General features: G+C 42.0%; 2 protein-coding genes across 2 annotated transcripts; both read left to right on the top strand.

Moving 5' to 3' along the window:
* The first annotated feature begins 337 nt into the window (after nt 1–337).
* LOC131327643 (uncharacterized) lies at nt 338–1,147 on the top strand. The gene has a single exon (XM_058360789.1). The coding sequence runs from the start codon at nt 338–340 to the stop codon at nt 1,145–1,147; it is 810 nt and encodes a 269-aa protein (XP_058216772.1).
* Nucleotides 1,148–9,957: 8,810 nt separating this feature from the next.
* Nucleotides 9,958–11,526, top strand: LOC131327642 (uncharacterized). Its single transcript, XM_058360788.1, has 4 exons — nt 9,958–10,013; nt 10,069–10,166; nt 10,769–10,968; nt 11,107–11,526. The coding sequence occupies exons 1-4, from the start codon at nt 9,958–9,960 to the stop codon at nt 11,524–11,526; spliced, it is 774 nt and encodes a 257-aa protein (XP_058216771.1).
* Nucleotides 11,527–14,804: the final 3,278 nt, after the last annotated feature.

Genomic DNA, 14,804 nt, shown 5'->3' with positions numbered 1-14,804 from the left:
ACCTTGTTACCCCCTCCTACCGATTGTTCAACTCCAACATCAACCCATGAGGAATCTCCCAAGGAGGCAAGTAAGGAGATTTTAGAAGAAGAAGACAAGAATAAAGGCAAGGAGAAAGAGAGTGTACCGGATCCTCGAGTTATTCCAACACCGGAACCATATCCTAATTGCTTGAAGGCCTTGGCTGCGGAGTTGCATGAATTATTCAATCAAGTGAAGATCAACATTCCTCTCATGGATGCGGTCAAGCAAAGTCCTTCGTATGTGCACTCGAAAGCATAAACTCAATGTTCAAAATAAGATATTTCTCACTGAGCAAGTGAGTTCTATCATCCAAATGAATATCACTCCGAAATACAAGGATCCGTGGAGCCCTACCATTGCCGTCGCTATGGAAGGAAAACGTATCGAACAAACCTTACTCGATCTTGGTGCTAGCATTAATTTACTACCTTATTCCGTATACCAAGAACTTGGGTTAGGGGAGATGAAACCGACTCATGTCACACTCCAATTGGCCGATCGGAGCGTTCGTGTGCCAAGAGGGGTAGTAAAAGATGTTTTGGTGCAAGTTGATCAATTTATTTATCCGGTGGATTTCGTGATTCTTGATACAAATTCAACCAACTCTTCTGCTGCCTTTACTCCGGTGATTCTTGAAAGATTCTTTCTAGCCACGACAGATGCGGTTATCAACTGTCGGAATGGACTTCTCAATATGACTTTTGGTGACATGAAGATGGAGGTAAATGTTTTTAATGTTGGTAGTCAAATGGGGGATGACGAGAACGTGAATAAAGTGAGCCTTATTGATACTCTTGTAGAAGAACACTTGGACGAGTTGCTCTATAGTGATCCTTTGGAAGTTGCTCTCATGGCTGAGGAGGCCGAATTTCTTGAATCTTCCGAGGTGAACTATTTATATTCGCTGCACAATGAGGAGGATGAAGTTTGTGCTATGAATTCTTGGACTCCAAAGTTTGAAGAATTTGAAGAGCTACCCCTGATAGAGAAGAAGGTCCTTCCATCTAGTGTTGAGCCACCGAAATTGGAGTTGAAACCTTTGCCTGACACTTTGAAGTATGTTTTCCTTGGAGATAATGAAACCTATCCTGTGGTTATTTCTTCCTCTCTTGGGAACCTCTAAGAGATGGAATTGATCAATTTATTGAGGAGGCACATGAAGGCTATAGAGTGGACCATTGCTGATATTAAAGGGATTGACGCTACATTTTGCTATCATCATATCGCTTTGGAGGATAATGTCAAGCCGTCCCGACAACCCCAATGCCACTTGAACCCTACCATGAAGGATGTAGTACGTGCGGAGGTTTTGAAGCTTCTGGATGTGGGAATCATTTACCCCATCGCCGATAGTAAATGGGTGAGTCCGATTCAAGTTGTACCGAAGAAATCCGGAGTTACAGCTGTACGCAATGAAGAGAACGAGCTCGTGCCAACACGTGTTCAGACGGGATGGCGGGTTTGTATTGATTATCGAAAACTCAACGCAAGCACAAGAAAGGATCATTTTCCTTTACTGTTTATTGATAAGATATTGGAAAGGATATCCGCGCACGCATTCTACTGTTTCTTGGATGGATATTCCGATTGCAACCAAATTGAAGTTGCTCTAGAGGATCAAGAGAAGACGACATTCACTTGCCCCTTCAGAACTTTCGCTTATCGTCGTATGCCGTTTGGTTTGTGCAATGCTCCGGGAACTTTTTCCCGATGCATGATGGGGATCTTTAGTGATATGGTCGAGAAGATAGTAGAGGTTTTCATGGAAGATTTCTCTGTATTTGGTGACTCATTCGAGTCATGCTTGGCCAATCTAGGGAAAGTGTTGACAAGGTGTAAAGAGAAGAACTTGGTGCTGAATTGGGAAAAATGTCATTTCATGGTCACTCAGGGTATTGTTTTGGGGCACATCATTTCTTCCGAGGGTATCGCGGTGGACAAGGCAAAGATTGACCTCATTTCCAATCTCCCAGCTCCAAAGTGCGTGAAGGATATCCTTTCATTTCTCGGGCATGCCGGATTCTATCGTAGATTCATCAAGGACTTTAGTGCTATCTCTGGCCCCTGTGCCAACTTCTTTCCAAAGATGTTCCGTTCGAGTGGACCCATGCGTGTGAGCAAGCTTTCACCAAGTTAAAGGCTAGTCTTACCACTCCTCCGATTGTGCAACTATCGGATTGGAGCCTCCCGTTTGAACTTATGTGTGATGCAAGTGATTATGCTGTAGGTGCTGTATTGGGGAAAAGGAAAGACAAGCATCCGTATGTGATCCACTATGCGAGTAAGACATTGAATGACGCCCAAATGAATTACACTACCACAGAGAAGGAGTTACTTGCGGTGGTGTTTGCTCTTGACAAGTTTCGATTGTACCTAATTGGTGGCGCTCCTATTATCGTGTATACGGACCACTCCCCTCTCAAGTACTTACTCACCAAGCAGGATGCCAAAGCCTGATTGATAAGATGGATTCTACTTCTCCAAGGATTCAATTTAACCATCAAGGATAAGAAGGGTGTTGAGAACGTAGTAGTTGATCACTTATCAAGGTTACAGTTTGTGGATCCTACTCTGAGTCTTCCTATCGTGGACACGTTTCTGGATGAATAGTTGCTGGCCGTTTCGAGTGCCCCATGGTTTGCCAACATTGTGAAATATTTGGCTACGGGTCTCTTACCACCGCATTGGTCTCCTCAAGAACGTCGTCGTTTCCTTCATGAAGTACGGATGTTCTCATATGACGACCCCTATCTCTTCAAGTATTGCCAAGATCAAATAGTGCGCCATTGCGTCCCAGATTTGGATCAACGGAGAATTCTTGAGTTTTGCCATTCAGAAGCTTGTGGGGGCCACTACTCGTCTAAGAAGACTTCCGCCAAGGTACTACAGTGTGGGTTCTATTGGCCAACTTTGCACAAGGACGCCTATCACTTTTGCATCGCTTGTGAACGCTACCAAAAGCTTGGAAGTGTTACTCGGAAGGACCAAATGCCACTAACAAACATTCTAGTAGTTGAGATTTTTTATTGTTGAGGCATTGACTTCATGGGACCATTCCTTGTTTTCTTTTGGTAATTTGTACATCCTGTTGGTGGTTGATTATGTATCGAAATGGGTTGAAGCCATTGCAACACGCACAAATGATGCCAAGGTGGTAGTGGAGTTCCTTAAGGATAACATTTTATCACGTTTTGGGATGCCGAGAGCTATCATCAGTGACCAGGGCACTCATTTTTGCAATTGCATTTTTGAAGCGTTGATGAAGAAGTACGGTATCACTCACAAGGTCTCCACCGCTTATCATCCGCAAACGAATGGGCAAGCTGAGTTAGCTAATAGGGAAATCAAGCACATCTTGGAGAAGACTGTGAATCCGAATAGGAAAGATTGGAGTCTTCATTTAAACGATGCACTGTGGGCATATCGTAAGGCATACAAGACTTTCTTAGGGGCTTCACCGTATCGGTTGGTTTTTGGGAAAGCGTGCCATCTTTCGATCGAGGTTGAGCACAAGGCATATTGGGCGATCAAAGCATTGAATTATCATTTACCTACCGCCGGAGCACACCAAAGGCTCCAACTCAATGAGCTTGAGGAGATCTAGAGAGATGCTTATGACAACACCACCATCTATAAAGAAAAAGTCAAGGCCTTCCACGACAAGTGAATTTACCGGAAAGACTTTGAGGTTGGACAGAAGGTACTCCTATACAACTCTAAGCTTCATTTATTTCCTGGTAAATTACGTTCTCGTTGGGCTGGCCCTTATGTTGTTGAATATGATTATCCCCATGGTGCTATCGATGTTTTGAATCCAATTAATGGTAAATCATTTAAAGTGAATGGCCAAAAGCTCAAACCATTTCTTGGAACTTTTGAGGTTGGAGAACCGGATGAAGAGTTGATCAATCCAGTTTACACGGTCGATCGATTGGTTTAGTTTGTTTTCATTACATTTGCACGGGGAGCGAAAGTGTAACCGTTGAACTTAACTATTTGTCGGACCCGGCCCCCGGGCAGGGGTTACCCACCGTTGACTTGGGTATATATAGCTTCGCACGCCACTATTAAAATAAGGATCGTGTGCCCAGCTCCGGTTCGAAGGGCAAATATTTAGTATCAGTGACATAGGACTTTAATTAGTTCTTTTCATAGGAGTAATTCACAGTGAAACACTCACGTCTTCCAGATTAGCCCTTATGGGGGCGGTATAGATCCTTAGGCTAGGCCTTGATATTCCCGTGCTTTCGCGCTTGGCTCTATCTTGTTGCTTGCCTGGTTATGATCTTGGAGGACGTTGGACTTTATTGTTTGGCAGAGTCTAGCCGTGACTTGGACGCTCCGAGTTCTGATATTAAATTTGTATATATTGTACATATTTCTTTCTTTCTTGTTTCATCATGTTTTGTTATGTTTTGTTACATTCTTTTATGTTTTGCATTCAATAAAGTCTTGGAGATGATTCACATGTTAAAAGATTTCACCAACGTGCTAGTGAAAAAAAGGGCTTTAATTAGTTCTTCTTGGTAATAGTTTATCATTAACGATCCATGCTCTCCGAATATGCCCCTATGGGCGGCAGCTTAGGTCTATGGGTGAGATTTGATATTTCCTTGAGTGCATGCTAGGTTGTGTTTTTTCTTGCTTTGATTTGATCATAGGGGACGCTAGACTTAATTGTTTGGCGAGGTCAAGCGGTAAATTTTATTATGGGTGCTAGCATAACAAATCTCAACAGTCTAGTATAGCCACCCATTTCTTACCCCACCGGTAGGAAATGGGATGAAAAGTATGACTCGTTTGATCGTGTGATGATAAGGTAGTGTTTCTTTCATTTGTTTTGCATGTCTTTATGTTTTCTTTATGTCATATCTTTTATGTTTTGTTTGGTTTGAAGCCAGATAACACGGGCCGGTGGTTCTAATGTCCTTTGTCTTGGGGAAAGTCATTCTCTTAAGTCTTCTGCAGGGTTAACATGCTACCACACCAGCCTTGGCAATTTGGGCCTAAAGCCAGGGTAAGTGAGGCGTTCAGGAGCCCTAAGCATGGGTGTGGCTAAGCACCGCGGTTGTTAGTCCAATAAAGCCTTGGATATGACCCTGTGTGACTGGCTATGGTTCCGAGTTGGCAGAACCGAATGAGTGAACCCTAGAAGCATCAAATCAGGCCGGAACAAGACATTGGCATCAAATCCTCCAACTTGGTCGAGGTATTTAAGGGTTGACATTCCCCTTGGAAGGTACATTTGCTGACTCTTCCTTTCTTTGCTCTTGTTCTTCATGCTATGAGGGCATAACATCGCTTTAAGTTGGGGGTGGGGTTAGCTATGTGCTATTTATTTCATTTTTGTTTCAAAATTTGAAAAAAATTCAAAAAAAAAAGAATGATGAAAAAATTCAAAAATTTTAAAAATTAATAAAAGTTTTTACTTGCAATCCTTCCTTTTGTCATAGGTTTTTAACTCTTTTCTTAACTTGACGCATGCCTTTTCTTAACTTGACGCATGCTCTTTGAGTTCTCAATTGGTAAGAGTTTGGTATAATCTAAGAGTCTGTGCTTCTTGACTTGTATGCATGATTTAGATTGAGCGGTCTAGGTGTCACGTGTAGTTTTGAGTAAGCATTGTCCATATCCCAGCATTTCATGTCTAGTATGTTCGTAGATTAGGTCAATAATCTCATGTCATGCCTAGGTGTGTTAACTGTATGTTTTGAATAGTCATGGAATTTGTCGCGCATTCAGGAAAGGATATAAGGCATTTTTGTGTAAAAAAAACCACATATGAGTCCCATTGTCCTTTGAATAAAGCCAAGTTTGAGTCACCTTACTATCAACCTTAGGGAACCAGATGTTTGGATGGATGTGTGGTGCTTCAAAAGTAGGTAAAATTTTGAGTTGTAAGGCTCCGAGTGTTTTTCAAGTGCTCGTTTGGTGTATTTTGGGTGCAAAGGAGCATTAGCAAAATGGGTTGGCAACTTTGGAAATCCGAGAAAGGCTCTCGGTATCGATACGCAAAAACACCGTATCGATACCATTTCAAAATAGTGAGATCAGGAAGCTGGCATTGCAAACCGGTATCGATACAAGAAACTGCGTATCGATACCGATCGATCTTCTGGCGAATATGAACAGGTTTGACGGCCGACCTTCATCTTCCAAACCCCATTCTCTCTAAAACTGCCATAGTCGCCGTCCAAAACCTCTGAAACCCTAACTCCAAAATCCTTCAAAAACACTCAATACTCCACCAAATCTCACCATTCTTTCACCAAATCATCCCCTCTACACGTTTCAAGCCTCGAATCAAAGATTTTCAAGGATTTTCAACCAAGATCCAAAAAATCCAAGTAACCCACGTCTCTCTCTCTCTCTCTCTATATATATATATATATGTATATATATGAAATACTCCTCTTTTCTCCCTACATTACTAAAATACCTCACTCCCCTAACCATATTTACCCATAAACCCACTTATTTCAACTCCCTCACTCTCAAAAACCCCCAAATCCAAAAACCCAACCTTTACCATGCCTAGAATCAAGGAAACTGCTCAAAAAGGCAAGCATGCGGCCTCCTCCTCTTACCAACCCAAAATCGAAAAGGACGATGAAATCCTTGATCAATTCATCGAGGAGGAGGAGATGATGGATCAACCGATTCAATCTGGTGCGACCATTGGGGTGCGGAGGAAGCATACGTCGGAGCAAGTCTGGCAGGATAGGCAAAAGAAGTGGAAGGAATCCATGAAGAAAAGGACTGCAAAGAACTAATGCCACATGGATGTGGCTAGCTTTGGGGCAGATCACCAGGCTATTCGGGCTATCGAGGCACAAGGTTTGTCCTATTTCTTTGGCGAGAACCCTGGTTATAATCGTGCATTAGTCGCTAAGTTTTATAAGAATATGAAAATCCCGGAGGTGGGTGCTGAGCATGAGCAGGATGCTATTGTAGTGTTCAGGGTTGGACGGGTTAAGGTGTTGGTGAACCATTATAAAATTGCTGCTGCTTTAGATTACCAACGCCCGGCTGCCCATGAAATTAATTACCCGAGGGAGAATTTTGCTATGCGTTGCGACATAGCCCAGGTTTGTATATCAACCCCGCTAAAGCTGAAGACCTCCACATGCCCGAAAAGTTCAAACCAGAGTACAAGCTTTTGAACCAATTTGTGCACTTCAACATCAACCCCCGGGGAACCGAGAATAACCGAGTGAGGAGGAAGAAGAGTTGCTATTTGCCTTTGCGCAACCGGGTTTGAAAGCCGATTGGGTGGAGTACATTTTTGGGCAAATTGTGAAGTTCAAAACTGTGGCCACTTTGCAGACGAGAATGCCATATCCATGCTTGATCACGAAGATTTGTAGGAAATATGAGGTGACCGGGCAAAAGTATGCGGAAAAGGCAAAGCTTGAGCCGGGGGTGATAAATAGTAGCATTTTGACAAAGTGCACGTCCCAATCTGGAGCACCAAAGAATTTGCCCGGCGGGACGTACTTGACCTCTATGCTGGCCCAGAGTGCACCGAAGCCTACTTGGTACAAGAAGTTATTTTGCCAAGGCGTCTCAATTATTGGGAGCCTAAGGAAAGGCAAAAAGGAGCGTCGAGAGACGGCTGGGAGACAAGCCCGCATGGATCATCGTTTGGAGTGGCTAGCTTGACGAGCAGAAGGAACTACTAGTGAGCCGTACGCCCCGCCTCCAATTGTTGAAGAGGAGGATAGTGACGAATTCGGGGGTAATGAACCAGATTGGAATGATGGAGAATGAGAGAGATGGAAAGAAGAGAAGGAAACACCTAGAGGCCTCAATTAAAAATCCCCTAACTTGGTCGGGGTCTCGGAGGGTTGACATGCCTTCCATTCTATCCTTAGGTTTATTTTCGTTTAATTGAGTCGGTGGACTTTGTTTAGTTCATGTTTTGCTTAGTAGTTAGTATGTCAGTAGTCAAGTCTAGTAGGATAACTTGCTCATGGTTAGTTAGGGGTGTGTCGATGGCCATTTGGTTAGTTTACCAAGCTAGTATAGGCCGTCGACACTTTTGCAAAGTTTTCCCTTTTTCTTGCTAACCTCTATCAATATAAGCTAATAAAAGTCCTTAGTTGATCTTGAATGCGTAGTTATTCCATTTGTGATTCAATACGTTATAGTTAGCATATTTAGTTGTGGCATGTTTTCCTTTTCGTTGTTCAAATTTTCAATTGTTAGTTAAATTTCCATTCAATAAGTGCTTTTCATAAAATGGCATGATCTTGTCTTTCATCATCGCCTTTCTTCCAAGCACTTTTGTGGAATATGGTTGCTAGTTTTGAATCGCGTTGTTGCGAGCCGTATCCCCTTTCGTTTATGGATACAAGTCCTTTTAGCTTGCTTATCACTCGTTTTACACTTAGTCGCTTAATCGAGTTTTCAGCTGCAAGACGTAGAATGCAATGAATGATTAGGTTTGTGAATTCTTGTTTAAGTTGAAAATAAAGGTGAGCATGTGTTTTAAGTTTTGCCGGAAGGATTGTATAGTTCAAACTGCTTTCTTTTAGTTTTAATTTGCTAGGGACTAGCAAAACTCAAGTTGGGGGGTGTGATAAGCACCCAATAATGCATATTCTTAGTGCTTTCGTCCTTAGTTTTACTACTTTATGTTTAATTAATCTAGCTTTTTATTTGATATTGCATGTAGGGTATGTTACTTTATTTTGTAGGAAACCCGCTTAATAAGAGAGTCTTAAAGCTTAAAGCAAGCCGGAGGCATCCAAAACCCAAAAGTGATCAAGGAATGAAGCCATTGGGGCCAAAGAATCAAGCATTGAAGACCCGATGGGTGGCCAAGGACGTTGGAAGCCAAGCTGGAGGCTGGAAGCTGAAAAGCCCAAGCATTTGAAGGCGGTATCGATACTTAGAAAAGCCGTATCGATACCATTTTAAAAACAGAAAGTTAGGAAATTGTAATTGCATATGGATATATCTTTTAAATCACGTCGGCCAAATGTGTTTCAAAACAAGAATCTAATTCTAGTTGTCCAGAAGATGAGTTTAGGTGTACAGATATGAAAATGGCTCATCAAACCTTTCCAAAAAGAGAATAAGTTACGGATTTTTCAAGAATTGGATATTATCATTCAAGAGCAAATACACAACTCAAGTAAGAAGGAAAAATAAATGTGCTACAAAGGTATTTCGAAAACACCCACAATGATGATTGTATTGTGGTTTAGAATTTCAACATTTGAATGAACGGAGAGAAGTTTTTAGATTATATCAAAGAATTTAGAGGAATCGAGAGTAGTGACTAGTCCCCATACGTATACTACATGAATAGCAAGAATTACAAAAACTAGCGATATTGATCTCAGCTAAATAATTAAAGGATGGTACTAGGTTTGTAAAACTGCAAGTGATTTAGGAAGGTTATTTTTATAACTGAGTGGATTGTTGATATAACATAGAATCTTGTCAAGTCAAATTTTGAACAAGAAAAATTCTAAGGAATACTCACTCATCAAAGAGTGGTGCAAAAAAAAAATATATCAATGATAGAAGTATAAGAGAATTCCAATGACTTATGTTCAAGTTGTTCGTAGCTCTAGGAATGAAAGGTCACTATCAAGGTGATTGTGAAAGGGAAAAAAATTTAGCAAGACTAATATAGTGATTAGTTAGAATATGATCGATTGGTTGAGAATGGGAATTATACGCTCGATTGTCAGTACTCTCTTCTACCCTTTAATGCAAGAGAATGCTCGTTGTCTTCTCGGATGTTCATGACTATGGGTAGCTTTTCCATTAGTTTAATCTATGATATTGGTGGCAATGTCGGGCTCAGTTTGCCTAGATTATAAGTGGTCGGTGATTGCATATCATAGACAGCCTCACGCTTTAATCATCGGTCTACAACTTTGAGAAGCCTAAGGTGCTTGAAGTGGGATGTCGAAATAGATGTGGTGGCAATCGCTCATAGCAGTTGTTGATCTTGCTAGATTCTCTGATATTGGGTTAGGGTGTACGTTAACTCTGACATCGATGTTAGCATTGCTGTTGGGGTGGCAGGCTTATCATCAACATTGGTGTCTTGGTCATTGGTTTCAAGACTACTTTTTGTGGCCAGGGGGTTCCTCACTATTTGGTCCTCCAAAGGCATCGCAATGGTAAAATTTTGGTTTCACGTTTAATGATAAACAATGATTTTCAAAAAGATGATAATATAATACAACTATTCAAACCCTATTAGCATAGATATATAATAGGCACGTAACACGTAAATCCTAAATGATAGTCAATATGCAGAGTTTATGTAGAGACCCGTTCCTAATTTGAATTTATTTAATTTAATAATGTGGATATGTGTAACTATTTTAATAATTTTGTGAACCATGAATTTTTTTTATGTATATTTGTGTGAATGTAACTTCGCCTGGTTTGTGCTTAGAGCCTTATCTTTATTCCCCAGCCGGTCCCAAGCCCGGATAAAGGAGGAGGGTTCTGCATTAGGTTGCTGACAGCCAGCATGTAAAAAACCCATCAGATCTCTATGACATGAATCCAAATATGATAACGGAACATGTTAGAGCGTTCCCTTTAAGCGACGCATTGTGCCTGCCTTCGGGTGCTTCGAAAAATGAGCAAGGGGCGCCACACCGGCGCTAGGGTGTGGTGATAAGTGAGCAAGGGTTCCCATGTGTACCTGGACGAGCACGGGTAAAGAAGCTAGCCCAGGATTATAGGATTCGTTTAGCAACTTGGAATATAGGGACATTAACGGGTAAGACTAGGGAGCTAGTTGACACCATGCTTAGGAGGAAGATTAGTATAGCTTGTCTTCAGGAAACTAAGTGGGTAGGGGAGAAAGCTAGGGAAATAGAGAACACAGGTTATAAGCTCTACTATATGGGTAAGAATAGACATAGAAATGGAGTAGGTATCGTAGTAGATAAACACCTGAAAGATTCGGTAGTTACAGTCACGAGGAAATGAGATCGGATTATTTTAGTTAAGCTTGTGATCGGAGGGAGCATAGTTAATATTATTAGTGCTTACGCACCCCAAGTAGGTTTGGATGATCTCATTAAAGAGCAATTCTGGGAGCAGATGGATGACGTGGTTCAAGATATACCTTTTGGGGAGAAGCTATATATAGGAGGCGATTTCAATGGCCATGTGGGAGTGCATAAGCAAGGGTATGAGAAGGCACACGGTGGCTTTGGTTTTGGGGACCTTAACGAAGGTGGTCGGAGGATTTTAGATTTTGCAGTAGCTTTTGACCTTATAGTGGGAAATACCCTCTATAGGAAGCGAGAAGAGCATTTAATTACCTTTGAGAGCGGACCTAATAAAAGCCAAATTGACTACTTTCTCGCTAGAGGTGCAGACCGCTTGACATGTAAGGATTGTAAGGTTATTCCAGGAGAGTGTCTAGTGGCACAGCATAGACTTTTGGTGTTAGATATTAGTCTCAAGGGGAATATTAGAAAGAGGAAGGAAACTAGATGCCCACGAACTAAATGGTAAGGCCTAAGAGGGGAGAAACTAGAGGTATTCAAGGAAAGAATGTCTCAAGAAGTACAGTGGGGAGTGGAAGGAGATAGTGACAATATGTGGAATACCATAGCTGAGGGTATTAGAAGAATATCGAGAGAAGTTCTCGGGGAGTCGAAGGGAAAAGGTCCAATTTCTAAAGAGACATGGTGGTGGAATGACAAGGTTCAAACCAAGGTAAAAGCCAAGAAGGAGTGCTTTAAAAGTGGCCAAAGGACCGGAATGAGGAAAATTTTCAGGGTTATAAGCAAGCTAGCAAGGAAGCTAAGAAAGCTGTTAGGGATGCTAAGTTGAAAGCCTATGAGAATTTCTACGCTAGACTCGTTAGTAAAAATGGAGAAAAGGTTATTTATAAACTTGCCAAGTTGCGAGAAAGGAGAGCTAAAGACGTTTCTCAAGTTAAGTGTATAAAAGCTATTGATTCGGTGATGTTGGTAAAAGACGAAGCAATCAGGGATAGATGGAAATCGTATTTCGAGAAGTTGTTAAATGAGAAACATGAAGGAAGCTTTGGTGGGGGAGGAAGAGTATGTACCTGGCGAGAATATAGAATATGAATTTTATCGAAGAATACAAAAGTTCCAAGTGGTCAAAGCTTTGAAAAGGATGAAACCGGGTAAGGCCTTAGGACCAGATGGTATCCCTATTGAAGCGTGGAAAAGTCTAGGTGACCTGGGGGTGACTTGGTTGACGAAGTTGTTTAACAAGATTATTATAACAAGGAAGATGCCCGACGAATGGAGAAGGACCACTTTAGTACCTATCAATAAAAATAATGGGGATGTCTGTAACGCCTCGAATTTTGGGTACGTTAAAATGACATTTTATTGATAACATCAAATGGAGTCTGGCTCTCATTACAACAAATACTCTCACAAGAGTTCAATATTTACACAAATGAAGGGGGTTCTAAGGTTCCTAACTACAGCTCCTCCTTCTTCTCCATCCTAGCCAGCTCCTCAGCTCCAAAAGCCTCCAAGGTGTACTGTTCATCTTGATCATCTACAAGATCTGACACATTATACCAGCGTCACCACCGATATAATATGTCAGGGTCACCAAAAGGCAACACCGTGAGCTACAAAGCTCAACAGAGTAATCCCATACCCGCTAACCCATAACTTACAAACTAAGCTATAATACAACATCAATTTCCACATGATAAGTATATACATAGTTAATCAATGACACATCCACACTCATTAATCATCTATTGTTGGTGTCCAAGATTTTCGGGTTTCTCCTACGCGACTCATCGTAGACTGTGTCAACAATTTCATTTACAAAACAACCTCTCAAAAATCATTTGTTTAACACACACAATTTGCATTGGCTCCGTACCGCGGATAACCAAGCTACACACCCAACCTTGGTTCCGCCGCGCCAGGTTCCCAAGTATCCTCACAATGGTTCCGCCGCGCCGGGTTCCCATTGGCACACAAAAATTTTTGCATTGGCTCCGTACCGCGGATAACCAAGCTACAAACCCAACCATGGTTCCGCCGCGCCGGGTTCCCAAGTATCCTCACAAAGATTCCGCCGCGCCGGGTTCCCATTGGCACACAAAAATATTTGCATTGGCTCCGTACCGCGGATAACCAAGCTACACACCCAACCTTGGTTCCGCCGCGCCGGGTTCCCAAGTATCGTCACAATGGTTCCGCCGCGCCGGGTTCCCATTGGCACACAAAAATATTTGCATTGGCTCCGTACCGCGGATAACCAAGCTACACACACCCAACCTCGGTTCCGCCGCGCCGGGTTCCCGAGTATCCTCACAATGGTTCCGCCGCGCCGGGTTCCCATTGGCACACACACAACCTCACAATGGTTCCGTTTTTCCCGGATCCCATTGGAACACACACAAAAACACACATCACACAATGGGCTACCACGTCCGGCCACATTGCGATCTTCAAAACATTTCAAAAACCTTTGCAAATGTTTCTTTTACACACGCACACAACTCACATAATGCCACCCAAAACCTGTCATTATGTAGTTTCAAAAATATTTCCTTCCTCGGAAAACATTTCTTTTAATTAACCACACCCTAGGTGTCATATTTCTACTTTCTCGATTCTCGTGTCTCGTTACATGTATAGACTCCGCGGTAAGCATGAAACATACTAACAAGATCATCCAATTCTATATTACTTATCACGCTCAATTACTACTTATAGCATAACGCCACATATACGGACGCCTTTGGAGTGTATCACTTATGCTTTATTCAAAGCACAATGCCACATGTACGGACGTCTTCGGAGTGAAATCACTTATGCTTTATCACATACCACAAGTAATACAATCAACTCATATACGTATACTCATAACCATCCTAAAGATCAAAATACGAATACTTAAAGTAAATAGGTAACAACAACGCTATACTTGAGTAAGTAAGTAAATAGGAAGTAAGTAAGGATTTCCTTACATATACGTTGAGTTTAGTGGTCAAGGGGTTCTACCTTACTTCTTGGCGGTAGTCGGCTACGGAAGGTTAGTCGGCTACGGAAAGTACGTCGGTGGTCGGGCAGAGTAACTTCCTACGGTGGTCTCCGGTAGCTTCGAAAGAGAAAGGTTTTCTCTCAAAACTTCTTCTTGACTAACACTACTCTACTTTATAGATCGAAGTGTGGTCGAGTGGTGGTTTAATGGCGGCTTAGATTGAGTTTCTTGAAGAACACAAGAACACTCAAGAACAAAGAAGAACTAAAGAAAGAACAAGAATTTCTAGAGAGAAGTTGGAGCAAAGTGAGAAGGTGTGAGTTCAATGCTTGGAATGGGGTCCAACTTATAAAAAAAACCTTCGCTCTCTCTCCTCTCTTCTTGGCCGGCCCCCCTCTCTCTCTCTCTACCTCAAATTTTGACACATGGCATGCAATCTTTGAAAGATCAAAGTCTAACCCTAGGCTTGCATGGCTAGGTTAGGCTAAAAGGTAGGCTTGCATGGCTAGGATTTGTCCTTGGATGGGATTATGGAAGATTTGTGGGAAGATTTGGAGACAATGGTACAAGATTTGGTCATAAAACAAATATGGAAGGACAATGGAGGAAGTTTCTTAGCTAGGAAGAAAGATATCACCAAGGATTTGAAAGGATGAGGAAGGTCAAGTCAAGGTACAACCCATCTTCCTCCTTTCTTCCTTCTCTCTCTCTCTCCCTCTCTCTCTCTCTCGACAATCTCTCTCTCTCTCTCTCTCTTGCAAAGGTACACTACACACACACACACACACACACACATATAT

This window comes from Rhododendron vialii, chromosome 5a (genome assembly GCF_030253575.1).
Source record: "Rhododendron vialii isolate Sample 1 chromosome 5a, ASM3025357v1".
In the NCBI taxonomy this organism is placed as follows: Eukaryota; Viridiplantae; Streptophyta; class Magnoliopsida; order Ericales; family Ericaceae; genus Rhododendron; species Rhododendron vialii.
The sequence above is the reverse complement of the archived record's forward strand: the minus strand, read 5'-3'. Positions and strand labels throughout refer to the sequence as shown.

Coding starts and splice junctions, on each gene's coding strand:
- LOC131327643 (XM_058360789.1), top strand. CDS start 338: ATGAATATCACTCCGAAATACAAGGATCCGTGGAGCCCTACCATTGCC.
- LOC131327642 (XM_058360788.1), top strand. CDS start 9,958: ATGTGGTGGCAATCGCTCATAGCAGTTGTTGATCTTGCTAGATTCTCT. Junction 10,014..10,068: donor GCTAGATTCTCTGATATTGG/GTTAGGGTGTAC, acceptor TTGGGGTGGCAG/GCTTATCATCAACATTGGTG. Junction 10,969..11,106: donor ATAAACACCTGAAAGATTCG/GTAGTTACAGTC, acceptor TTCTGGGAGCAG/ATGGATGACGTGGTTCAAGA.